At 43.0% G+C, this 27537-nt stretch overlaps 1 protein-coding gene across 1 annotated transcript in view; it reads right to left on the reverse strand.

The window, feature by feature from the left end:
- Positions 1 to 977: 977 nt before the first annotated feature.
- The window catches only part of LOC117360033 (C-factor-like), a 65821-nt gene continuing 39261 nt past the window's right edge, over positions 978 to 27537 (reverse strand). The window contains exons 3-6 of the mRNA XM_033943603.1: positions 26113 to 26300; positions 19997 to 20158; positions 11414 to 11524; positions 978 to 1190 (exon numbers count right to left, since the gene is read on the reverse strand). Of these exons, the coding sequence (XP_033799494.1) occupies positions 1077 to 1190; positions 11414 to 11524; positions 19997 to 20158; positions 26113 to 26300 (575 nt within the window). The 3' untranslated portion in view covers positions 978 to 1076. The remainder of the gene's footprint in view (positions 1191 to 11413; positions 11525 to 19996; positions 20159 to 26112; positions 26301 to 27537) is intronic.

The following is a 27537-nucleotide window of genomic DNA, read 5'->3' on the forward strand; positions in this document are numbered from 1 at the left end:
AGCAGGTCAAGCCTCCCGTCTGCTACCCCAGCGCGATCTTCCTGGGCCGACACCCTCTGCTCCACGTGGTGCAGCTGAACAGCTTGTCCCGCTAAGGTGTCCTTCAGTTCATCCATCGAGGCATGCAGTTTAGCTAGTTTGTCATCTAGCAACTGAGATAAATGCCTCATGGACACCTGCAGCACATCTTCAGATCGATCCGTTGAGACGTCGATTTGCGTGCCGGCCATTTTGCACGCTGGGCTCCCGCACTGCTTCGCCGGCCGAGAAACTTTCGGCGGCATGCCCCGCAGCCAGAACTGATTTCAGCGCCTCCCCGGACCGCAACAATGCGCCCCTGCACTAGCGCCTGCACTGGCGATCAAGAAATTAAAGTTTCACCCCGGCATGGACGGCGATTAGGGGGGAGAAACCGGGAAGTCAGAACGGAGCTCTGCGCATGGACGTCCGCTCAGGAACCCGCCATCACGTGACCCCCCACAATGAACTGTCTATACTGTAGACTGTTTGGGACTGTATTTAATATTTCTGGACTACATAGACAATAATGATGATCTGTTTAGAAGGCAATAAAGAATGAGATATTTTTGAATTAAATTTTACAATAAATTTAGTTGCTATCTTAAAACACCATTTGTGAATCTAGAGAGAACTTTTTTATTAAAGTGTTCCTGCAGAGGTAGAGCTCTTTCCCCACAACCTCCTCGGGTTTTCCAGAGACAAGGTCAGTACTAAAACCTGGACTAAGGAGCCCCTTGCAAAAGGTTTCAGGTTTATTTAAAATTTGATATCGCGTATAATATTTCTAAGCGATGTGCAGAGAGAGAGAGAGCTACATAAGTTGTTTTTATTTTAAAGGATTAACAAATAAGACCAAAAATTACTCAAGTGGGCAGACTTGTTGGGCCACCGGCCCTTTTCTGCCGTCATACTCTATGTTTCTATGTAAGCAAGGAGAGAATAAAAGATGGACATAATTATTTTAAGATATGAACATTTATTGACACATATACTGTATATATGATTAGAGGATCCCCTCAAGTAAATTATTCTTCTGTCCTTGACCTCTCAGTCTTTCACCAAGGGATGGTTTTGCCTTCCCAATCCACAAGGATCCCATTCTGTGTTTCAGTGAGATTGCAGAATACTTGCAACATCCCGCTCACACTCTGGTCTACAGTCAGAGGAGCCTGTAAGATAAAAATAGTACATGTTAGAAAGTGATGCCAACTTAGCAATCAGCCTGGGCAACTAGTGGTAGGTATACAATGTTTCAGACATAGGCGCCCAATATAAGAGGATAGGGGAGGCTAAGCATCCTCAGTCATAAGTGTGACCCCCCCACAAGTCTCCTCAGCCGTAAGTGTGACCTTTAGAATTCAAAAAATTAGAGCACCTCAGGACATTTTCTCTTAGCAGCAGTACCTCCTCTCAGTGGAACATTCTCTCCCTCATCTCTCAGTGCAGACACTGTTCTGGGCTAATCCAGATGCTGGTACCTCTCTACTGCATGTCAAAAATATGAACGTCCCTTCATTTCTGGCACTATACCATAACAGAGTATACAAGCATTTGGATAGGGCCCAAATGATTGTGTTTCCCAAAAAGGAACAACAGTTCAGAATCTGAGAAAATAGATAGAGGGACATGAGTTGAGGAGGTAAAATCAAGTTGGGTTAAGCATCAATACGTGGAGGTGATACTGTGAGGCAAAGAAGTGGCTGCAAGGATGCTTACTGGTATTCCCAGCATTACCAAAAATAAAAGCAAAGTGACAATGCAGCATCAAAGGAATGCCGAATAGCACCAATTGAGAACCAGCCTGTCCTGATCCTGTCAAAGGATGTGATAAGCAAAAAACAAAAGGAATTGACCCCAAAATATCCACAAAGAAGAAAATCCAGAGAAAAAAAAAACAAAAAACTCTGTGGAGTGACGATGTTCCTAAATGGACTTTATTTGAAAGTGTCAAAGTTCCAAAGGTACACTGAAATCATCCACATAAAATAATTCCATCTACATAAAAATAAATCATCCACATAAGAGCCTTAAAGGACCTAGTCTGCTAGGGATACAGGACCCAACACGGTCCACGTTTCAACAAAAAGTCTTCTTCAGAGGTCCCTGGGGGTCCTATAAAAGTGAGTACGTGGGAAACAATTGTGTGGTGAGCCGGAAGTGAGACTACTTGCATTTGCAATGGAAAGGAAGGAAGACTTTTTGTCGAAGCACGGACTGTGTTGGGTCCTGTATCCCTAGCGGACTAGGCTCTTATGTGGATGATTTATTTTTATGTAGATGGAATTATTTTATGTGGATGATTTCAGAGTACCTTTGGAACTTTGACACTTTCAAATAAAGTCCATTTAGGAACATCGTCACTCCACAGAGGTTTTTTTTGGTTTTCAAAGGATGTGATAAAGCATCCTAAGCATGGCATATCTGTGTTTAAAAAATAAGGTAGCAAAGTTTCAATTGAGGTTGGATGAAATGAAAACACTAGTGGCACGACAATGTAATTGTTGGTGAATGGTTAGTGCAAAACAGTGCAAGAGATGAGTCAAAAAATCTAACATTACAAATAGCACAGCTGCAGAAGCAAGGCAGTGCTAGAAGATAGATTAAATCATTAGGAAAACAGGAGTTGTAGAAATAATCTATGAATTGTGGGACTGCTAGAAACACTGCAGTAAAAGGACATTCGACTGAACATATTCTGCCAAAGGACTACGGAATACCACTACAGCAACTTCCCATTGCATTTGAGCTAATAAACTATGTTGGCCCAAGTTTATTATGTAGATCCTGATTAGTAATAGCCAAAGTCTCAGACTATGCTGATAGAATAGCCCTATTCACAGTATTCAGATCAAAGGGATTTGAACTCGAGGGCAACAGGATGCTCTTCTTTCAAGACTTTTCAGCTCAAATAACAGTCAAAAGGAGAGATGTTGCACTGTATAGGGATGGGCAGCCAGAACATTTTCGTTTTGTGTCATTTTCATTTCATTTATGGGAATTTTATTTTATTCATGTTTTCTTAGCCATTTCCTGGGAAATTCTATAAATGGTGCCTAACGCTAGGTACTGTTTTCCCAGGCAGTCACTGAGAAAATTACCTCCATTAATTGAATAACAAGCCTAATCAGTGCCGTTAATGAAAGATTATTGAAGTTTGACCTTTCAGTTTATTAATTACTTGATATACTGTCTATCACAAATATCTAAACGATTTACAATAAAATTAATCAAAAATAGAAATAAAAACTGGGTGCCCATCAATAAAATGTTATTCTCTAAGAGGCCACCTAGAAATTTGTAGGCATTATAAGAAAGAGACACTAATCTAGATAGGAGTGGGTGTGGTTTGTATTTAAGCGGCCTCTTAGAGAATTGGCATCTTTGAAATTACTGAGGTAATGTCATTAAGAGTGTGCCTTGTTTGGGCATGATTCTGTAAGTGATGCCTGCCGCATGTCAATCATTTAATGGTAAGAAATAGGACTAGATACCAAATCTTCTCTTAAAGTAGTAATTGATTAAATGCAAAAGCCTCAGTCCCATCACTCCACCTCTGTTGTCATTTTGAACTGCGGGAAGAAATTATGTGATGACTTTCATCATTGGCTCTTGTGCATTAACCAGTAGTCCATTACTAGTGTCTAGTTTTTTTGCATTTAAATTTACGTTTTCCATTTTTCTTCAATTATTTTATCATATATAATGTGCACTTATCTCTGCATCGGCCAACATCTGGGAGCCTGACCCGACATGTTTCGCGCCGTTGCGCTTTATCAAGGGTCTCCCGAGGTGGCTGCTGTCATCCGACTCCAAGTGTAAGCTTTTAAAGGAGCTTTAAAGGAGCTTTAAAGGAGCTTTTAAAAGCTTACACTTGGAGTCGGATGACAGCAGCCACCTCGGGAGACCCTTGATAAAGCGCAACGGCGCGAAACATGTCGGGTTAGGCTCCCAGATGTTGGCCGATGCAGAGATAAGTGCACATTATATATGATAAAATAATTGAAGAAAAATAGAAAACGTAAATTTAAATGCAAAAAAACTAGACACTAGTATTGGACTACTGATTAATGCACAAGAGCCAATGATGAAAGTCACCACGTAATTTCTTCCCGCGGTTCAAAATGACAACAGCGGTGGAGTGGTGGGACTGAGGCTTTTGCATTTAATCAATTACTACTTTAAGAGAAGATTTGGTATCTACTCCTATTTCTTACCATTAAATTGCTGTATTATATGGACGGATATTAAGGCTGGAATAACACAACTAGCATAGCCATTATTCAAGTGCATGTCAATCATTGGCAGGTGCCACATCCAGAGTCATGTCTTCTTTTTTAACATAAGTGCCTTAGGCTAGCATTTTAAAGGCCTACATTTAAGGCACTGGTCTCTTGCCTATGGAGGTGCATAGAGACACTTATGGATGCCTAATGCCACTTCCAGCGCAAGCCACACTCACACCAGCCTTAGGCATCTGTAGGTGTCCCTAAGCGCTTCCATAGGTGTGAGACAGGAATAGAACAGGCTTTAAACTAAGAAGAAGGGGAAAGCCGACAGTCGACGAAGCGTTGACGATTTGGAAGAAGGTATCCCATGAAGACACTAAGGGGAAAAAAGACTGGGAAGAAACAATGGGCAAATTACAGGAGTTGACTAACCCAGAAGAGGAGGTTAGAAGGATTGTAGCACAAGAGAAGAAGCTAAAGACCGAAGCGCAGGGAAAGGAAATGAAGACAAGAAAACACCAGGATCTAAATTGTATATATACTAATGCAAGGAGCCTAAGAAACAAAATGAGGGAATTAGAAGCCATGGCCAATGCAGAGGACATAGACATCATTGGAGTCTCTGAAACATGGTGGAATGAAGATAACAAATGGGATACATCACTGCCGGGGTACAAGTTCTATCACCAGGACAGGTCAGGACAGAAAGGAGGTGGAATAGCCCTATACATAAAAGAAAGCATACAATCGACAAGAATGGACACAGCAGAGATGACCAACAAGCTGGAATTGCTATAGGTTAAAATACCGGGAAGGAAAGGGCCTGAAATAAAGATGGGCCTATACTATTGTCCACCCGGGCAAACCAGAGATATCGATGAAGAAATGGAAGCTGAGATGAAGCAAGAATGCAAAAGCGGTAACATGGTTATTATGGGAGACTTCGACTATCCCGGGATAGACTGGAGTCTTGGAAGCTCAAAATGCGCTACGGAGATAGAATTCCTGGAGGCTACACAAGATTGCTTCATGGAGCAGCTTATTAGAGAACCAACGAGAGGAAATGTCATTCTGGATCTAATCCTAAATGGGTTAAGGGGACCTGCAAAGGAAGTGGAAGTAGTGGGACAATTGGGAAACAGTGATCATAATATGATCAAGTTCAAGGTTGAAGTAGGAATACCGAAAAGAAAGAACCATAGCGATAACTTTCAACTTCAGGACAGGAAACTACGAAGCAATGAGGGAAATGGTAAGGAAGAAACTTAAGAACACTTCCAAGAAATGGCAAACAGTAGAACATGCCTGGTCTTTTTTCAAGGACACGGTGAGCGAGGCACAAAATCTGTATATTTCCAGATTCAGAAAGGGGTGCAAAAAGAGTCGAACAAAAGACCCAGCGTGGATAACTAAAATGGTGAAGGAAGCAATAGCAAATAAGAAAAATTCATTCAAGAAATGGAAAAAGGACAAAACTGAGGGGAACTGGAAAGAGCACAGGAAGTATCAAAAAGAATGTCACTGTGTGGTTCGAAAAGTCAAAAGAGAGTATGAAGAGAGGCTAGCCAGGGAAGCACGAAATTTCAAACCTTTCTTTAGATATGTTAAAGGGAAGCAGCCGGCTAGGGAGGAGGTGGGACCGCTGGACGATGGGGACAGGAAGGGAGTGGTGAAGGAGGAGAAAGAAGTAGCAGAAAGACTTAACGTGTTCTTTTCATCTGTATTTACAAATGAAGACACATCCAACATACTGGAACCCGAGCAAATCTTCAATGGAGATCAAGCAGAAAAATTAACATCCATGGAAGTGAGCCTTGAAGACATATGCAGGCAGCTAGAAAAATTAAAAACTGACAAATCCCCGGGTCCGGATGGAATCCATCCAAGGGTTCTGAAGGAACTAAAGGAGGAGATAGCGGAACTACTGCAGCAAATTTGCAATCTATCCCTGAAAACAGGCTTGATCCCGGAGGATTGGAAGATAGCCAACATTACGCCCATCTTTAAAAAGGGATCAAGAGGTGACCCGGGAAACTACAGACCGGTGAGTCTGACCTCTGTTCCGGGGAAAATGGCGGAAGCACTGATAAAAGACAACATTGATGAACATTTTGAAAGAAACAAACTTCTGATAACCAGCCAACATGGTTTCTGCAAGGGGAGATCGTGCCTAACGAACTTATTGCACTTCTTCGAAGGAATTAACAAACGGATGGTCAGAGGAGACCCAATAGACATCATATATCTAGATTTCCAAAAAGCCTTTGACAAGGTACCCCATGAACGCCTACTTCAGAAACTGAAGAACCATGGGGTGGAAGGAGACGTACATAGATGGATCAGAAACTGGTTGGCGGGTAGGAAACAGAGGGTAGGAGTGAAGGGCCACTACTCAGACTGGAGGAGGGTCACGAGTGGTGTCCCACAGGGCTCGGTGCTTGGGCCACTGCTATTTAATATATTTATAAATGATCTAGAAACAGGGACGAAGTGTGAAATAATAAAATTTACGGACAACACCAAACTATTTAGTGGAGCTCAGACTAAAGAGGACTGCGAAGAATTGCAAAGGGACTTGAACAAACTAGGGGAATGGGCGACGAGATGGCAATTGAAGTTCAACATTGAGAAATGTAAAGTACTACATGTGGGAAGCAGAAACCCGAGGTACAGCTATACGATGGGAGGGATGTTATTGAAGGAGAGTAACCAAGAAAGGGACTTGGGGGTAATGGTGGACATGACAATGAAGCCGACGGCACAGTGCGCAGCGGCCGCTAAGAGAGCGAATAGAATGCTAGGTATAATCAAGAAGGGTATTACTACCAGAACGAAAGAAGTTATCCTGCCATTGTATCGGGCGATGGTGCGTCTGCATCTGGAGTACTGCGTCCAATATTGGTCACCATACCTTAAGAAGGATATGGCGTTACTCGAGAGGGTTCAGAGGAGAGCGACACGTCTGATAAAAAGTATGGAAAACCTTTCATATGCTGAGAGATTGGAGAAACTGGGACTCTTTTCCCTGGAGAAGAGGAGACTTAGAGGGGATATGATAGAGACTTACAAGAGCATGAAGGGCATAGAGAGAGTAGAGAGGGACAGATTCTTCAAACTTTCGAAAAATAAGAGAACAAGAGGGCATTTGGAAAAGTTGAAAGGGGACAGATTCAAAACGAATGCTAGGAAGTTTTTCTTTACCCAACATGTGGTGGACACTTGGAATGCGCTTTCAGAGGGCGTAATAGGGCAGGTACGGTACTGGGGTTCAAGAAAGGATTAGACAATTTCCTGCTGGAAAAAGGATAGAGGATTACTGCACAGATCCTGGACCTGTTGGGCCACCGCTTGAGCGGACTGCTGGGCACAATGGACCTCAGGTCTGACCCAGTGAAGGCATTGCTTATGTTCTTATGTTTTTTAAACAAGTGTTTCCCGATTGGTTCGTTAACCGATAGAAGGTCGTCAGCTGCTGCCTAACTTCAGAACACCATTTGGAGAATTTGGCCCTTTGCAAATAATGCACACTGTTATCATCAAATGAAAAAAAACACAAAAAATGTTTTCATTTGTTATTGATATGGGATATGTTGTTGCAAATAACAGTGCAACCTTGATATTGTTTTGCTCACACTAACCCCCAAATTCTATATATAGCATTGTAAGTTGCACACACAAATCAGTGCACACAGCTGATCTGCATGCACAACTTAATTGTTTAACAAGCCAAATGGCATTGGCAATTAACACCTAATATATGCTAATTGGCACTAATTAGAAGTTACATGCACAACTTGGTAGGTGCATGTAACTTCTAGTCACTTCTAGTGCGCGAATCTCAAAAGGAGGCATGGCCAGAAAAGGAGCATGGGCAGATTGTGGGCATTCCTAAAAGTTAAGTGCACTGTTATAAAATACGCCTGATCTGCATACAACATAGGCACAGGCATTTTAAAATCTGGATTTCTGTGGCCTAAATGGGTACGCCTAAATGTTATGGTATATATGACCTCTAAGCATGATTCTGTATACAGTCAAACCTCAGTTTGCGAGTAACGCGGTTTGCGAGTGTTTTGCAAGACGAGCAAAACACTCGAGCAAACTGTAACTCGCAAATCGAGTGTTGGCTCGATTTGTGAGCCACATCCCCCTCTCCCCCTCCCCCCCCCCCGGCTTTGCTGCTCCCTTAAGGCCACCGGCGCTGATCCTTCCCTTCACGACCGAGATCGCCTCCTCCCCCCACTGACCGGCCCTGTGCTTACCCGTGCGCCGGTGCTGAAAGTGCCTGCTCTGTTTCTCTGCTGGGCTGCTGCGGGGCCTTGAACATCTGCACATGCTCAAGGCCTTCTGGCTCTCACCCTCTTTGAGATTCTCATATTTTGGTCATAAATTTATTAAATAACTCTCTTGCTGACATCAGAGATAATTAGGGATTATACAACAAAATAGAGTGCAGTTTGTTAGCTGGTTCTGTTTGCTCCAATCTCCTTTGTATCCCAAAACAAAGTTGCAGAGTCTTACACTGATTTTCTTTGATATCTTGCACTTCTGCTTCCGAAACATTAACAGCCCTGGACCAAAATCATTAGTAGACCATGCTAAAAGCCTTTTTATCACCATTTTTTTGCCCAGGGTAACCACAGCCTCCCAGATCTACTGCAGTCAGTCAGCTTGTTTTATTTACTCTTTGGGATCTTGCCAAGGACTTGTGACCTATGTTGGCCATTTTTGGAAACAGGATACTGGGCTTGATGGACCTGTGGCCTGTTCCAGTATGGCAGATCTTATGTTCTTATACCAACTGACTCTCTTATAAGCTGAATTCCCCTGCTGTTTCACTAAGATCAGTGTTGAGCTATTCCCCTCTGAAAAACTTCAGGGGTATTAGGCCAGAGCTGCTGTTTCTTTCAACTTCACCACCAGGACTGCTGAGGTCGGCTCCCTTCTTGAAGCCACCAGACAGCTATTTTCTGGACTACCGGGGGGAGGGAGGAAAGGAGAGAGATTTTGACCATGGAAATGGGGCGGGAAGGAGAGAGAGATAGGAAGGGAAGTGAAGACATGGAAAAGTAGATTTTGAGAAGAAAGCAGAAAAATGGAAAAAAAGTTGAATTTTTTTGTTGTTTATTTTCTGCTATAATTTTTATTCATTTTTAAACACTTTCAATAAGTGGAAACAGAATAAATTAAACAATTTACACTTTAGATATCACTTAAAATTTTACAAGATTCATACAGATCAATACCCTCCCCCCGCCCAGTCTAATCTTTATCATTAAAGTAACTATAAAATTTTATCATAGTTTTAAAAATACACTATACATGTTTTAACCATAGATTACACATATATAACCATTTAGAATTGTTTATCAAACCTCAAAAATACTACCCTTCCCCCCTTACCATCCGTAAAAATAATCATTTCAACCTTATATTCTCCCCTCCTCCCTGGATGTGCATTTTATCTAACAACAAAATTCACAACTATAATAATTCTACAAAAGACGTCAATGAGCCCAAAATTAATTTAAAGTTTTTAGTATTCCCTAACAAATCAGCGTTCATTTTCTCATATTTATAAATTAGGCATAAACTTGCCCACCAGAATGTAAAGTTGAGATGATCCCAGTTTTTCCAGTTACGTGTAATCAATTGTATAGCTGTACTTGTCATAATTTTAAAAAGACGTCTTTTATGTTTATCTAGGGGATCCTTGATATGCAAAACTGTACCACAAATTACTATTTCATAAGTTAAAGGAATCTCAGTTTCTAAAATATTATTAATATGTCCCCAAATTGATCTCCAGAAAATTAGTATCTTAGGGCAATAAAACAGTAAGTGATCCAATGTTCCTATGTCTAGGTGAAAATGCCAGCATCTATTAGATCTAGAATTATCTAACTTATTCAGTCTAACTGGGATCCAAAAAGATCGATGTAACAAAAAGAACCAAGTTTGTTTCATAGATGCTGATGCTGTACACCTCATTCTCCAAGACCAAATACTTGGTCATCAAGATACAGAAATAAACTGCTTAATCTCAATGCTCCAAATATCTCTAAGAGTGTTTTGGGGTTTCTTATTCATAATTTCAGATATTAATTTATACCACTTGGCGGCTTGATGTCCTAGCATGTCTGCCTGAAAACAGAGGAATTGCAAGCTATAATAATTTTTCAAATTACGCCATTCAGGGAACCCTTTCTGAATAGCCTGTTTCAGTTGCAACCATTTATAAAACTGTAGTTTTGAAATACCAAAAGATTATTGCAACCGTGAAAAATCAAGCAGTTTTCCATTTAAAATAACATCCTCTAATGTTCTTATGCCTGCCTGCATCCACTCTTTCCAGTTGAATGTTAAAAATGAATGTCAAAGATGGATGTAGGGCAGAAAGTGAAGGAGAGAAAACCAATGGATATGAAAGCCCTGTAAACACAATTAAGAGCACAGACAGAAGGAAGTGCAACCAGAGACTGGGAAAAGATGATTAGAAAAAATTATCAGACAACAAAGGTAGGGAAAATGATGTTATTTTCAATTTAATGATTGAAATGTGTCAGTTTTGAGAATTTATATCTGCTGTGTATATGGAGGTTCCTTACTTGAGGAGATTAAATGTAGGTACAATGAGTAGGTCAGTAGCCCCAGTGGACCAGGATGGAACAGAAGGGTGCCAAAGTTGTGAAGTGAGGAACAGGGAAAAGTAAAATTTGTAATTGTGAGAGAAAAAGAACAACAGGCATAGTTGCCAGGCAGTTAGGCAAAAGAAAAGATTTGTGGTGCAAGGGCTGCAGATGTCATATGTTCTGTTTATGTCCCTTTGCTGTTGCTATGTCAGCTATACTGGACACACCCATGTAAGAGACAGGAAGATGGATGTCCAAGTCCACATGTCACACTAGGGTTTAGGCTAAGAGATGTGGTAGGGATATCTGGAAAATGGGAGGGAGAGAAAGCAGCCTGGGATTTTCTCAGCTACAGGGTGGAAATATGATGCAGGACAGTAGAGAAACAACAAAACCAGTATGCTGAAATGTTTTGATCAATACACACACACTCTTAGAATAGGGAACCAATCATTGTGCACTTTGCTTCATTTAATTATATTGCTTCTGGTACTACCTAATGAGTGAAATAGCACTTGCAACTTTCCTACCTACCTTTGGTCCTCCCAAATCAGTTTGCACCCAACCTGGATGGATAGCAGTACACAGGATGCCATCTTTCTTGTATCCCAATGCCTGGCAACGTGTGAGCATGTTCAGAGCAGCCTGCAGTGGAGACATTCAAAAGGTAAGATATGGATCCACAATAAGTTAATTTTGATTTTGGAGAATTACTGGATCTTGACCAGATTTCCTTGAGATTGAGGGAAAGTCTGATGGATTTGTTCTGCAGACCTTGGATAAATGCATATTTTCCTTCCAACCCAAAACAGGCAGAATTCTAATTGGTTTAAGTTCAACATCTGAGAATTTCAACATCCAAGGTTATGACAGCAATTCACCCAGTTCTGTACAAGGGTCTATGGAGACTGTACAAGTATAGAACTGTATTTGCCAAAGAGCAGTTCTTTGGCTTGGTTTAGTCCATTGCAGCTCAGACTTTTCCAGTGATTCATATTATAGGCTTATATATGTGGAAAGTGCAGACAATGATTTGTACTAGGACAGAAATAATTCATGTAAGATTGGAATAAATGGGGAAGAAGAGTCATTAATAAATTTTAAAAGACATTTAAAGGCCTATTATTTTCAGTTGGCCTTTTTACAATGATAGGACATGAATTTAGAGTTTCAATCTGTATTATCACAATACCAAAGTGGAATTGTCCCAATCAGAATGGTGCGCACTAGACAAAAGTGTCCTTCAACTCATCTGATTAATCCAAACGCCTTTATTCATCCAAAGTCTCATAAAATACATCCAGTGATTCAATGACCCGACATGCACATGTTTCGGCCTAACCGGCCTGCCTCAGGAGTCTTGTGAGTCTTCATCGTGTCTATTCGAAAAACCATACAAAGTACGGAAATGCACGCACCCTCTGCCTGCATACTATTCTATAACATGTGTGCCTAAATTTTATGGTGTCCAACGCAAAAGGGATGTGACCATGGGAGGGACATGGGTGGGTCGGGGCATTCCAGGAATTTAGGCACAGTGTTATAGAATTCTGTCATATAGGCACCCAACTGCCATTAGTTGCACACGAGCGTTTACAGCAGGTTTTAGCAGGCATAAGTGCCCATACCCAAAGTTAAGCATGAGATCCATGCTAAACTAGTATTCTGTAAAGAGGTCTATGGGGAGAGTGCCCTTACAGAATATTATTTTAGCACAGATGTTACCAGCCCCTAACTTTGGGCAATATTTACTGAATGTTCCCCTCTGTGTGTATATACTTTTTTAAAAAAAATATAATATGTATACACATCATAACTATGCCCCCAGCTGTACTTAGATTTTAAAAGGATATATGCTTTTGTCATAATGTTTACTTGTTTAAGTTTATAACCCCTGTGCATTTTTCTAACAAACATTTTCCACTTATAAAACATGCTTTACAAGTGGAAGGGATGATTAGGTCCCTACCTTGATAAGCTTCTGTCTAGTAGATAGACACATCATTCTGGAACTGTTAGTCAATCCCTAGTTGTGAGAATCCGTGTAAAGAGCCTCATTTTACATTTTTTTCTCTCCTACCCCCTTCACTCTGGGCTGACCTGCAAGTGCTCAGTTCATATCAAAGCAGATGGTCAGTCCTAGAGAGGAAACATAACAGGGAGGGGTATGGGGACACTCCAAGAAACAAGTCTATTCTGCTCATATCAAAAATATTGAATTCTTGATTAAAAATAAACCATAAAAAACATGTAACGAGGTGGAACAAGCAAGCCACCTACCTGAGTGTAACCTGCACTAATAGTCCTGGAGCTCTGAACAATACTCCTTGTTCTTTCATGATAGCATTGGTCTTCTCTATCCTTACCATTGCTGGATAGAAACAAGATATCCTGCAATCAGACATGTCCGAGATAGAAAAAGCAGGCTAATGAACATCTGACAGGATGGACTTCCAGAATATATGTCTATCTACTAGAAAGAAGATTATCAAGATAAGGACCCAATCTTTCCTTCTAGTGCAATAGACATATTCTGGAACTGGTGGAACATATCATAGTAACATAGTAACATAGTAGATGACGGCAGATAAAGACCCGAATGGTCCATCCAGTCTGCCCAATCTGATTCAATTTAAATTATTATTATTATTTTTTTTTTTCTTCTTCTTCTTTCTCCCCTAGAATCTAGGACAGAACAGATGAGCTTGCAGACAGTACTGAAGACCCAAAGGTGGAATCCAATTTGGCCGCTATATCCACCCTATAAAACTTTGTGAAAGTATGGAGGGGAAGACCAAGTAGCCACTCTGCTAATTTCTCCAGGGGAAACTGCTCTAGCTTCTATCCAGGAGAATGCGACACCCCCTAGTGGAATGCACCTTTAAGGAGATGGGAGGGTGCTTTCTGCTCCTGATATAGACTGCAGAAATGGCCATATGAATCCATCTTGAAATGGTCACCTTGGGGGCCAGACAGCCCCAGCAGGCAGATCCTGCTAGCACAAAGAGATGATCTGACAGTCTTAACTCATTTGTGACATCCAGATACTAAAGCAACACTCTGCAGACATCCAGCAATTTCAGGATTTTGTCACTCATCTTGGATCCCGAGGACATGAAGGCAGGTAGCCATACTTCCTGGTTGACATGGAAACTCGAGACTATCTTGGGTAAGAAAGAGGGGACTATATACAGTGCTACCCATTCTCCGAAATCCTGAGGAAGGGTTCTCTGCAGGATAATACCTGCAGTTCTGACACTCATCATGCTGAGGTGACCACCACCAGAAACATGGTCTTATCCATCAAGTCCATCAATGATGCCTTCTCTAGTAAGGCAAAATTAAGACTTCATGTTCAAAATGGTTGCCATACTAGAGGATGTAGGTGTAATGCTTCCTTCAAAAATCTTGACACATCCAGGTAAGAGGCAATGTTCTTGTGTTAGCCTGAGTTCTGAAGCAGGAAAGACACACTATTTGCACCATGAGGGAGCCAGCCACCAGGCCTTTCACAAGACCCTCTTAAAGGAATGTTAAAATCAAAGAAATCTGGGCCCTGACCAGGTCTGCCCTCTTCTGTGCACACCAGACCTGGAAACACTTCCAGGCTTTCACATAGGTGGTCAATGTTGACAGCTTCTTGGCCACTCACTCAAGAGCCATGCCTTAAAACCAAAGCAATCCTCCAGGGCAATTGGCCCCTATGTGAGCAACCCCAGATGACAGGGTAGCCTGAGACCCTGGTCCCTCTATAGATGGACCCTTCCTGCATACTACGGTCATCTCAGCCAGTCCAGAACCACCAGAATTATTCTCCTCAGAAATCTTCCTATTATGGGCCACGGAGAGAACATGTACATAAGTGCTGCCTGTAGCCATGGCTGTACCAGGGTGTCCAAGCCAGTGCTTCCGGGCTTGAGTCTTCAGCTGAAGAACCGAGCCACTTTCTTGTTAGTCATTGATGCCATCAGATCAAACGTTGGGCGCTCCCACTGTCTCACAATCCAGTCAAAGCTTCCAGAGATAGAGCCCATTTTCAAGCATATGTGGTCTGTCAGATGAGAAAATCCGCTTGTATATTGTCTACTCTCATGACGTGCTGCTGAGAGCCAACAAGGGGATCTCCGCCCACTGAAACAACTGTTAAGACTCCTAGCTTAGTGGAGCACTCATGGTGCCTCCTTGACAACTGACACAGTCCACCGCCATTGCATTTTTGGAGAGGACTCTCACCACTAAGTTCTATAAATAATTTCTGAGCACCTTCATGATTAGAATAATGGCTCTCAGCTCTAACCGGTAGATCGAACACTTCCTTTGAAATGCTGACAAACGTCCCTGCATGGGATACTCCTTGCAATGTGCTCCCCAACCATACAGGCTGGCATCTGTCATATGACCCGTGGAAATGCAAAGCACCACTACACAGGATAGACTGAGGCTCTAGCCACCAGTTCAGACTATGACGCTGTTCTGGTGTCCAAGGAAGAGACATCTGCAATGCATCTATTTATGGAGATCAACGAGATAGGAGTACATCCTGGAGAGGGCATAAATGTGTTCTTGCCCAAAGGACCACATCTATTGCTGCCACCATTAATCCCAGCACCTGTAAGTAATGCTAAGCTGTCGGCATCGGCCTGTTCCAAAAGTCTCAGATCTGACACATAAGCTTGGCTTTGCGAGCTTCTGGTAGAAAGACATTGTTCTCCTTCATATTGAACCGAATGCCCAGGTACTCCAGTAACTGCGTGGGCTGCAAGTGACCCTTTCAGAAATTTATCACCCAGCTCATACTCTGCAGAAGCTTGATCACATGCTCTACTGCTGTCCTTTTGGCTTTGGATGGAGCTTGAATTAGACAATCATTCAGTTAAGGATGTAACTGTATTCTGTCCCTGCAAAGATGTGCTGCTACTACAGCCATCACCTTGGTGAAAGTGCATGACACTATGGCCAGTCTAAACAATAAGCTTGAGAACTGTAATGTTGTTCCAGAATATAAACTATCAAGAACTTCATGTGATCCGGAAAGATGGGGATATGTAGATAGGCCTCTGTCAAATCCAGAGAGGAAAGAATTCCCTTGGCGCCACCAAGGCAATGAACGACCTCACCATTTCCATAAGGAAGCATGGTATCTTGAGGGTTGCATTGATTGCTTTCAGATCTAGGATCGGTCTCCAGTCTTCTGAGTCTCTTTTGGGCAAGATGAAGTATATGGAGTATCTGTCTAAGCCTGACTCTTCTTCAAGTTTCAAGTTTAATAAGGATTTGATTGATTGCTTAATCAGAATTCTAAGCAATGTACATATCAATAAAATTACAAAATTTAGGGAACAATACAACAAATGACAAAAGCTAAGTCTTGCAAGACTAATTATAAACTAACATTACAACCCATTAAAACACAAGGAGAGGTAGGGAAAGGAAATACAAATTATTTGATAATAAGTAAGACATTCAAGGAAAAAACAAAAGGAAAGGAAATATCAATATACTTCAGAGAAGCTATAAGGTGCAATTAAAATAAGGCCACTAGACAGGCTCTATGGCTGTTAGGTCTAGTAGCCTTTGCAGAGTAGCTTGAACTCTGACCTCTTTGTCTGGTCTTCCTGCTGGAGAATCCACAAAGAGGTCTGGGAGGGGACGAAAGAACTTGAGCTTGTACCCCTCCTGAATGATGTCCAATACGCAGCAGTCTGAGGTAATCTCTGCCCAAATCTGTGGAGATACGACTGTTGTCTTGGTGTCATAACTGCTTCTTGGGGGCTGCTGCAGAGCAGGATCTTGAAGACTGGGGCTGCTTGGCCCCTCCAAATCTTTGCCTTGAGCCTTGATAAGACCTCTAACCAGAAAGTCCTCCCATGTACTGGTGAAATCACCTGGAGTCACGAAAATTAGCTTGCCCTGACCCCCTGGAGACACTTGGCCTGCTATCCAGTAGAGATTTTGGCTTATGATCCTGTACGCTGGCCATAATATCATCCAGCCCCTTGCCAAAGAGTAATTGACCCTTGAATGGTAATTTGCTCAGAGTAGCCTTGGAGTAAGAATCCCCCCACCCACTGCCTGATCTACAGCATTCTGTGGGCAGAAATGGCATAAGCAGAGTCCTTGCTAAGAATTCTGAAGAGATCATAAAGAGCATCTGCCATATAATCCACTCCCAACATAAGGAACTGGTGATCCATGTCGACATCCACACCTGTAGCATAGCACAACTTCGAGTGGCAAGCATGTGTGATATATGAGGCTGCTGCTGCTGCCTTCAACCCCAACACTGCGGCTTTAAATTGCCTCTTAAAGATGAAATCCAGCCTGCGGTCATGGGCATCTTTCAACACCACTCTTCCTTCGCTAGGGAGGGAAGAGTTACACTTTGTAACCTGCGCCATTAGGAAGTCTACCTTCCGTAGCAGGAACACCTGATTAAAATCTGCATCTATCGAATAAAGCTTAGCCATACCCACTTGCAGGGGGTCCCTCCAGGGCCTCCCAATGGTCAGTTAACATTTTAGTAATATCTGGATGGGAGGGAAAGAATATTGTCTGAGCTTTAAGGCTGCTTATAACAAGCTCTGAGCAGTAGAGGACTGAGAAGTCTCTATCTTTAATTCATGAAGAGACTCTGTAATTAACTCCAACAGTGCTATCGGCTTAAACAGCCTGCACACATTAGGGTCCTCTCCAAGATCCAGGGCTGCTACCTGATCAAGATCTGAGCCTTCAATACAATACACTTCTTATATCCTGCAATTTTTAACAGGGAATCATTGCAGCTTACAGCAAGATGGGTTACATTTGTGGTAAAGTGTTGTTGAGAAGCGAGATTAATATTGCCAGATTGAGGTGAGAGACAGTATCCCCGACTACTGAGGACCCAGACTGGGACAGTAAAGGCATAGATAAAGAATCCACTTCATCCCAGTCCTCTTCTGACTGGACCCCCCACCCTCTTTCTCATGGCTCTGCTGAGGGGGAAAAGTGCTCTTAGGAGGGGAAACCCCTGTCACAACCAGTACTACAATTCCTGAGGAGTCACTCTGGCCGCTGTAATTCAAGTACACTTTGTATTTCATACTGATAAATTCCTGAGCAAAACCCTGTCCAGGCAGCCCATAGGGCCCCTACAGGCGCTCTTATCATCTATTCTGGGGTTTGACGGTTGTGCTTTGTCAGGGACATACTTTCTCCATTTCCCCGCTCTAACTGGGATTTCAGACCTGGCCCTCGAGCCATCTGTGATCCCATACCCACAGAGGGACTAGGGGAGGCTAAGCCGGTGGCTCCCACCCCTCTCATGTGCTGTGTGGCACGGACATGGATGGTTCATGGGCAGCCATCCAGCACAAATCTAGGAAAAGGCAGCATCTTACATACCGCAGTGAGCAGTACAACATCAATACACCATTGTAAAACTAAACAAGCCAGACTAGTAGATCAATCCTGCACAGTCAATCCTAACAGCAAACCATCTTTCGAACACACAGAACACAGAAACACCTTCGCCTAGTATGGAATATGTAATCACAAACTAACCCTTCCCCCTTAGCCATGGTGGTAACAGCTCAGACTCTCATAGAATTCTTAGCATCAGAGCTGTTACCACCACGGCCAACGCTAAAAAACACTCTACAGTTTTGTAAAAGGGGAGAAAAAATAGAAATATGTAGACAAAGGTTAAATTGAACCACCAAGAAGCTGGACTCTGCATACAATGCCACACCACAAAAACAGCAATGCATCTCCCCTAAAGCAAATAAATAAATAAATAGAATTTTTTTTTTTCTACCTTGTCTTCGCTGGTTTCTGCTTTCCTCATCTTCTTATCACTTTCTTCCTTTCATCCACTGTCTACCCTCTTTCTGCCCTTTCTATATGGAATCTTCTCTCTTTTTATTCCCCTTCCAGAAACTTTATACCCTTCCATCTCTCCCTTCACCCCCATTAGTCTGGCATCCATCTTCTTCCCTTCCCTCCTCCAATGGTCTGGCATCTCTCTTCTCTCCTCTCCTCTTCTTTCCTTCCCTCTCCCACACCCCCATGGTCCAGCATTTCACTCTCTCCTCTCCCTTCCTCAACTTCCATCAGCATCTTCCCCCTTTCTTTCCCTCCAACCCAATTCCATCAGTATCCTTCCCCCTTATGTCTATCTCCTCTTTCTCTGCAAACCAATTCCATCAGAATCTGCCCCTTTCTTTTCCTCTAACCCAATTCCATCAGTATTCTTCCCCTTATGTCTTTCTCCCCTTTCCCTGTATACCAATTCCATCATCATCTGTCCCCTTTCTCTCCTTCCACCACCCTTCCATACCACCCTGCCCCTTTCTCTCCCTCCACCACCCTTCCATACCACCCTGACCCCCTTTCTCTCCCTCCAGCAACCTTCTATGCTCCTCTTTCCCTCCAAACCAGCAAGGTTCCGCGATGACTGCTTCTGCTGCCTCTGCTTCGGAAGACGTAAGTGACATCAGATGGGGTGGGCTGGCAGACGTAGGGAGTTGTGGCAAGGTTCCATGATGACTGTGGCTGCCGGCCTAGCCCCTCCCCCCCCCGACATCACTTAAGTCTTCCTCAGCAAAGCCAGCAGCCACAATCGTCGTGGGACCTTCCTGCATTTCAGCGCAGCTGCTGACTCTGCTTAGGAATAAGTATGGCAGCCGCGCTAAGGTGAACTCTGGACTATTAATGCAAGCTGGCAATCTGGTGCCCTGCATAGCAGGCTGCCCCTCAGAGTCTGCGTCCTTCCACAGCCAGAGATGTTCTGAAATGAGGAGCCATTGCAGCACTAAAAAGTCTCACAACTGGATTATAAAATCCCACAAGTAAAGAAAAATAAACATGAGCATTAGAGACAGGCTCCTATCATCTCGCATGTAGAGAGTGAAACTGAGCACTTGCAGGGCAGCCCAAAGTGAAGTGGGGGTGGAGAGGAAAATGTAAATGAGGCTCTGCACAGATTCTCATAACAAGGGATTGACTACCCAGAATGATGTGTCTATTGCACTAGAAAATATTTTACCGAATTCCCCCCAAGGCATATAGAAGGGACTGAGGTAGAGCAGAAAAGAAATGAATAATGTTACTAGCTTGTCTCTGGTTGGAATTCCATACCTTGCTGCAACGGTAGGAAAGTAACGGCCACCAGAGAAAGGTTTCTGAAGTTTTTTCTATAGATGACCCCACTGATGACATATTTATCATAGCAGCTCTAGTCCAATTCATTTCTCCCTGAGGGTTCTCTTGAGCTGCTTTCTTCAGCAAGGGTAGGAATGCCTGCAAAAAAATTACACATTAGGGGAAATTACACATTAGAGGCAATTTTCAAACTTGTGCCTAGGGGAAAAGTTTCAAGAAACTGGACATAACTGATAAAATACCTTTTCTAGAAGTGAAATATCTCGGGAGCATTATACATTTGAAAATACAATTTAGGTGCACTGTTTCTAATCCCACTTAAAACATGCCTCCAGAAAGGCTACTTCGATCCAATATGCTACTTAGTGAGATTAAAAGAGGTAGAGCTGGAATTAGAGCAGGGTGATTCGGGAGTGTCCCAGAAGCTGTACTTTTAGGATGCTTCTGGTACTGGTCTGTAGTGCTTCCTGCAGTTGTATCCCAGGCACCACAACCATTAGTTTTGGCACTGGAATGAGAGCTTTGAAAACTGCCCAGTGATATTGAAAATGATTTAAGTAGGCAGGAAAGGCTCCAGTCTGCTTACCGTATTTTCACGCATATAACGCGCGCGTTATACGCGTTTTTACCTACCGCGCATACCCCTCGCACATTATACGCATGAGCGCGGTATACAAAATTTTTTTTACATAGTTCCCACCCCGCCCGATGCCCGATTCACCCCCCCCCAGCAGGACCGCTCGCACCCCCACCCCGAACGACCGCTGGCACGCGCTCCCACCCGCACCCGCATCCACGATCGGAGCAAGAGGGAGCCCAAGCCCTCTTGCCCGGCCGACTCCCCAACTCCCCGACAATATCGGGCCAGGAGGGAGCCCAAACCCTCCTGGCCACGGCGACCCCCTACCCCCACCCCGCACTACATTACGGGCAGGAGGGATCCCAGGCCCTCCTGCCCTCGACGCAAACCCCCCTCCCTCCAACGACCGCCCCCCCCCAAGAATCTCCGACCGCCCCCCCAGCCAACCCGCGACCGCCCTGGCCGACCCCCACGACACCCCCACCCCCCTTCCCCGTACCTTTGGTAGTTGGCCGGACAGACGGGAGCCAAACCCGCCTGTCCGGCAGGCAGCCAACGACGGAATGAGGCCGGATTGGCCCATCCGTCCCAAAGCTCCGCCTACTGGTGGGGCCTAAGGCGCGTGGGCAATCAGAATAGGCCCTGGAGCCTTAGGTCCCACCTGGGGGCGCGGCCTGAGGCACATGGTCGGGTAGAGGGGGGCCACAACCACGTGGTGAAAAGCACACCACCAGAAAAACAGCCTTGGAGAAAACTAAGCGGTAAGCATGCTCAGACCATTGCGCATGCTTACAGAGCTGGGAGCAGGGCAGGGCGGGCGAAAGGAGAGTCGGGACAGCGCACGGAGAGGCGGGGCAGTGCACGGAAAGTCAGGGCAGGTGAACGGAGAGTCGGGACAGCGCACGGAGAGTCGGGGCAGTGCACGGAAAGTCAGGGCGGGTGAACGGAGAGTCGGGACAGCGCGCGGAGAGGCGGGGCAGTGCACGGAAAGTCAGGGAGGGTGAACGGAGAGTCGGGACAGCGCACGGAGAGGCGGGGCAGTGCACGGAAAGTCAGGGAGGGTGAACGGATAGTCTGGACAGCACACGGAGAGTCGGGGAGGGCGAAAGGAGAGTCGGGGTGGCCAGAGGAGAGTCGGGGCGGGCGAAAGGACAGTCGGGCTGCATGCGCGGTATACCCGTGAGCGCGGTATACAAAAGTTTTTGTACATAAAATTGTGGTTTCTGCGCGCTATACCCGTGTGCGCGTTTTACACGGGTGCGCGTAATCTGCGTGAAAATACGGTAAATCGCTTGTCTTTGGTTAACTGCCGACATTCAGCAGAACTTAACCAGTTAGCATTGCTGACTATTCGCTTATAGCGCCTACGCTGAAACATTTGGGCATTCTGAGAGGTGAATTAGGACTTATGCAGTTAAGTGCTAATATTCAGACCTTGACCACTTAAGAGAACTGTATAAACTGGGCTGCATAAATAGTAGTCCTATCTTTAAGCAGTTCGGCTTATAGGGTCAAGGGCTGAAATACTGCACTTTACTTCAAAAGCTTTAGCAGCCAATCTAAAACCACATATTCAATGCCAGCGCCCAGACATGGCCCGGCAGTGAATATCCGGAAATAAAGCCCCGGGAATACAGACATAAAAACACTGACTTTTGCTCGCTGAATATCAGCTGGTGTGCTTTCAAAGACAAGCAACCAAGGGCTCCTTTTACGAAGCCGCGTTAGCGGGCTTAACGTGCGTGACTATTAATCACACGCTAACCTCCGCGCTAGCCAGAAAACTACCGCCTGCTCAAGAGGAGGCAGTAGCGGCTAGCACGGCCGGTGGTTTAGCATACGCTATTATGTGCGTTAAACCGCCAACGCGCCTTCGTAAAAGGAGCCCCAAATGTGTTAACTTTGAAAATACGGATGGAAGGACAGGGCACCACAGGAGAAATATAAAAATAAGACATAATAAACATCTAAGCTGAAAATATGACTTTTCCAGACTATAAATTGTTCTGTGGAACTGGTCTTCACTTCTAGGTAGCATTATGCATGCAGATTTGAAAATACAATTTGGGTGCATACAATTTAGGTTTTTAGCACCCAGGACAAACAACACAAAACGCATCCTAAATAAAGTTTTATTTACAAAATAAGTAAGGAAAATACGCAGAGCATAATTCACAGAACTCTTTCCAACCGCTCTGCATGTCTGTGTTTGTATGTATAGTATGTATTATATATCTATGTTGTCTGTGTGTGTGTCTGTGACAGAGGGGAAAGGGAAGGTGTGATTTGAATGGAGCGGTACCCAAAAGTTCTGTCTTTTTGGAAAGAATAATAAAAGTAAACAAAAAACAGTAATATATCAAACCATTAGATTTCAAATGATAGATTGTACAGTTAAACCACTGGGTAACACTCTCCCACAGTAACAGCTATTGCCATGTTTCTCCATCACTAGCTGACCGCACATAACAGGAGATCATATCTGGGAAAAATGTTACAAGACAGAACTTGATGAGATAGTGGTATTAGAGAAAAGATTTTTGATGCATCACTGTGAACTGGCTATTTGTAGTCTTATATCCCGCCAAATCCTCCAAAGTGGAGTTTGAGGTGAGTTACAACAGCAATAAATGCAACACGAACATCCATGTTACGTGTTAAAAACCGTGTCCTCACTTTTCAAAGAATGGCTTTTTTCATATTTAGTAGATGGTTACAACATGGATTATTTCCATATGTTATGGTACCAAGCTACTTAAATCAATTTTGAAGAATAATTATGATCTGGCTAGTTAGAGACCTAGAACAAACAATCCTTTTTTCAAAAAGGGGTCCTTTTATGAAGCTGTAGTAGGGGTTTAACGCGAGTTAAACCGCTTTGCTGCATTAGCCGCTAACGCCTGCATTGAACAGGCATTAGTTTTTTAGCCAGCCGCGGGGATTAGCGTGTGATGAAATGTCCAACGCGCTAACCCCGCTAGCGCAAGCTTGATAAAAGGACCCCTAAGGTAATGGAGGGAATTGTAGCTAAGCAATTGGAAGAATATTTAGAAAAACACAAGAGGTACTATTCAGCTGGCAGCATTTAGCTAAAGTAGCCCTGGAAATTTAGTGACAGGCCATGTGCGGACACTGGCACTGAATATACAGGGCTAATAACATGTGCTTTGGCCACCAGAGCTTATGCAGGCCGCAGCTAATATTCAGCTGAGGCTTGCATAAGACAGTTGTAATGGTCCTGTCTGAATATCAGCCAGGACCTGCATACCTTTCTAAGTTCATTTCTTACCCCTCGGAGCCCTTTCCTGTCTCTGAAACAGCCCCCTTCTTCCCATTAATTCTTCCCCCAGTTCACAACATTAAGCCTATCTCAGATCCCTGGTGGTCCAGTGGGGACAATGGGGCCAGGAGCATATCCCACTCATTCCTGCCCAAAGCAGAAGCATCCTCAAAATGGCTGCCATGATTTTTTGCAGCCTCAGTCAAAAATCAAAAAAATAGGGCAGATAACTCAACCAACATGCTAATGTTGAGTGACTCAAAGGAAATATGTCAAGTATTATAAAGTAGTCACTCTATTTTCCTTTACAATGAACTAAAAAAAATATCCTTCAACTGCTATTGAAACTAATGCTCAGAGACATGAAGGCAGATGTAACCACCTCACCACCCAATCATCACATTGCTCAATAGTGTCAGAACGGTAATAACGATAGATGTTAAACTTGCAATTGCCAAGCAGGCTATAAACTCTATATCTTGTATTGCTGGCTTAAGATTGTAAAACTTTAACCAGTTAACAATTTATACCACTGGGCAGCCTGGTGCCCCAGGAAGTCCACCTGAACGCATAAGAACCCCAGACTATAATGATTATTAAGATTTTTCCATTCAGGGAACCCCGCCTGAATGGCCTGCTTTAGTTGCATCCATCTAAAACTTTGTGATTTATTGAGACCATATTTATGTTGCAACTGTGAAAAATCAAGCAGCTTGCCATTAGAAATAACATCATCTAATACACATATGCCTGAAATCATCCAATATTTCCAGATGACCTTAAATCCGCCAATTTGAATCTTGGAGTTCAGCAATATAGTTTGATTTGTTGATTTGTGAATTGGAATAGGTGTTAAATTTCTCACATATCTTAATGTTTTCCATGTGTCTACTAATATTCTATTATCTTTATATAATCTAGGCATTTTGATACTGAGAACATGGTATAATCGTAGAGGAGTGGAATTTTTTTTTTAAGTTCAATAAAATTTATTAAGTTTATATTTTACAAATGCGATTCACGTAGCATTTGTTCCTTGATAGGACAAGGTAAAACGTTCATCAACCCTGGGGACAGTAAAGAATATCAGATAAACATTTTTTTAACCTGTAATACTGATTATCATCTATATTGTCATTTGTACCTGTGCTAAACTCTATGTAGGCAAGTCAACCCATTCATTTAAAATCTGGATGAGTGAGCACAAGTCTAATTTAAAACTAAAAAAAGTAAATGCACCTTTAGTTGAGCACTGCATAGAGTTTCATCATGAATTCAAGCATCTTAGGTGGCTATGCATTGATAGAGAAGTGAAACATGAGCGGGGAGGTGATCGCCAGAAAAAGTTACTCCAGCATGAAGCCAGATGAAATTTTTGTTTAGATACATTGAAACCATCTGGGCTCAATAGCACTGTGGGTTGGCATTCTTTTTCTGAATTCAGCGGTGTTTTTGGAATTCAGTAGTGCTTTCCGCTGGTATCATCAGCTGATGTATGACATCATTTGAACTGAGTATAAGTGTGCATGCGCAGCATTCAGTAAGTTACCAGCGCCATTTTTGATAAGCAGTAGCAGTTTAACTGAACACAGTGAGTACTATTTCTATTTAATTATTTAACAACTGTTTAGTTCATACGTTGTATGTGACTACACTTTTTTCTTTGCAGTTTTCAAAAAGTCCCCCGACGAAGCCAAACAACTTGGCGAAACGGGTCCCATCGGGCTCTTATCAGCACCAAAGATAAATGCATTAATTTATTCACAGCTGATCGTTTGAGCAATTATATAGTGCATAATTCACTTGCTTTTTTTGATCAGTTATGAGAGGTTTTTGACCGATGAAAGAAAACCTGTCCTTGCTTTAACCACTTTGAATTCATATTCTATGTTGGTGCAGGAATCTGAGGTCTTTTCCTCTCGATTATTATTTGATCACATAAGAACATAAGAATTGCCGCTGCTGGGTCAGACCAGTGGTAAATCGCGCCCAGCAGTTCGCTCACGTGGCGGCCCCCAGGTCAAAGACCTGTGCCCTAACCGAGACCAGACCTACCTGTGTTCATTCTGGTTCAGAAACCTGTTTTTGTTTTGGTTATATAACGTTTGAGGTTTCTATCCATTCTTAAATGAAAAAAATAAGACATCCCTCTAAAATAAGCCCTAGTATGTTTTTTGGACCCAAAATTAATATAACACACTGTCTTATTTTCGGGGAAACACAGTATGTTACCTTGGTCACCAACATTGGCCCAACCACATTAGTTGTAAAGACATTCAGCAAATCTTTTTCATCCACTGATTCCAGTGAACTCTCTTGCAATATCCCTGCGTTATTTATCAGCACATTCAGTCCATGTCCCTTTAGTTGTTTCTCAACCTCCTTCATGGCTTCTGCCACACTTACAGGATCTGTTGTTTCTAGAAAGAGAAAAGAGTTAAAGCTTTTTGAATATATACTTCCCACACTGATTTGCGTTAGAAAAACTTAGTGAAAATTAGTCATTATTAGAAAGGTGCAATTTTTTCACATCAATCTGAATAGAAATCACAAATGTAATATAATCTAGTGGGCAGATTTATATACTACACCCTTGAAACATGGACCATGTTGGATCGCATAATTTCCTACCAGGACTTTCAAACATTTGGACTTTTTTATGTGAATTTTGAAGTGAATTTATGTGTATTATTATTGTGACTTTATTTATATAAATAAAGATTGCCTACTCCAAGGTTGATGTGACCTATCTCACTCCCCACTTGCTCTTCTGTTGAAAAAACATAAGAAACTCTCAGGATTTAGCTCCCAGATTTTACACAGAACCAGAAACATCTGAGAGCCCAAGAGATCATGGAGAGACCCAGAGACTTCTCAATTTACCCTGAAGGAATGGACATAAATTAATCTAGAACCGAGTAGAAAAGAGTACGTACTTAAAGTTAAGAGCTGGGAGTCGGGTCAAAGGGAGGAGAACCCTGGAAATGTGCTCAAAAGCGACTATAGGATTCTTCAAGGGTAGGTAGGTGACCTAGAACTTTTCACCAGCTGGCTGATCACATAGGGGAAAACAAAGAGGCAAAAGTGTGAACTTTTTTTCTTCTGCTTGAGTAGGGTAAGCCAAAGTGGACAATGGAGTTTTAATGCTGGCTTTAGTCAGTCTGTGCAGTAAAACATAAAAACACCTTTGTTTTAATTTTTATTTGTAAATCGCTTAGCAAATTAAATTAAGCGATTCAATAAGTTAAAAAATAAACTTGAAACTTGAAACATAAGAGATGCCACTGCTGGGCCAGACCAGTGGTCCATCATGCTCAGCAGTCCGCTCACGCGGCAGCCCTTTTTGTCAAAGACCAGTGCCCTAACTGAGACTAGCCCTATCAGCATAAGTCCTTGTTCAGTAGGAACATGTCTAACTTTGTCTTGAATCCCAGGAGGGTGTTTTACAATATGACAGCCAACGGGAGAGCGTGGGTGAAGAAAAACTTCCTTACGTTTGTACGGAATCTATCCCCTTTCAACTTTAAAGAGTGCCTTCTGGTTCTCCCTAACTTGGAGAGGGTGAACAACCTATCCTTATCTACTAAGTCTATCCCCTTCAGTACCTTGAATGTTTCGATCATATCCTCTCTCAATCTCCTCTGTTCGAGGGAGAAG

This window comes from Geotrypetes seraphini, chromosome 4 (genome assembly GCF_902459505.1).
Source record: "Geotrypetes seraphini chromosome 4, aGeoSer1.1, whole genome shotgun sequence".
Classification (NCBI taxonomy): Eukaryota; Metazoa; Chordata; class Amphibia; order Gymnophiona; family Dermophiidae; genus Geotrypetes; species Geotrypetes seraphini.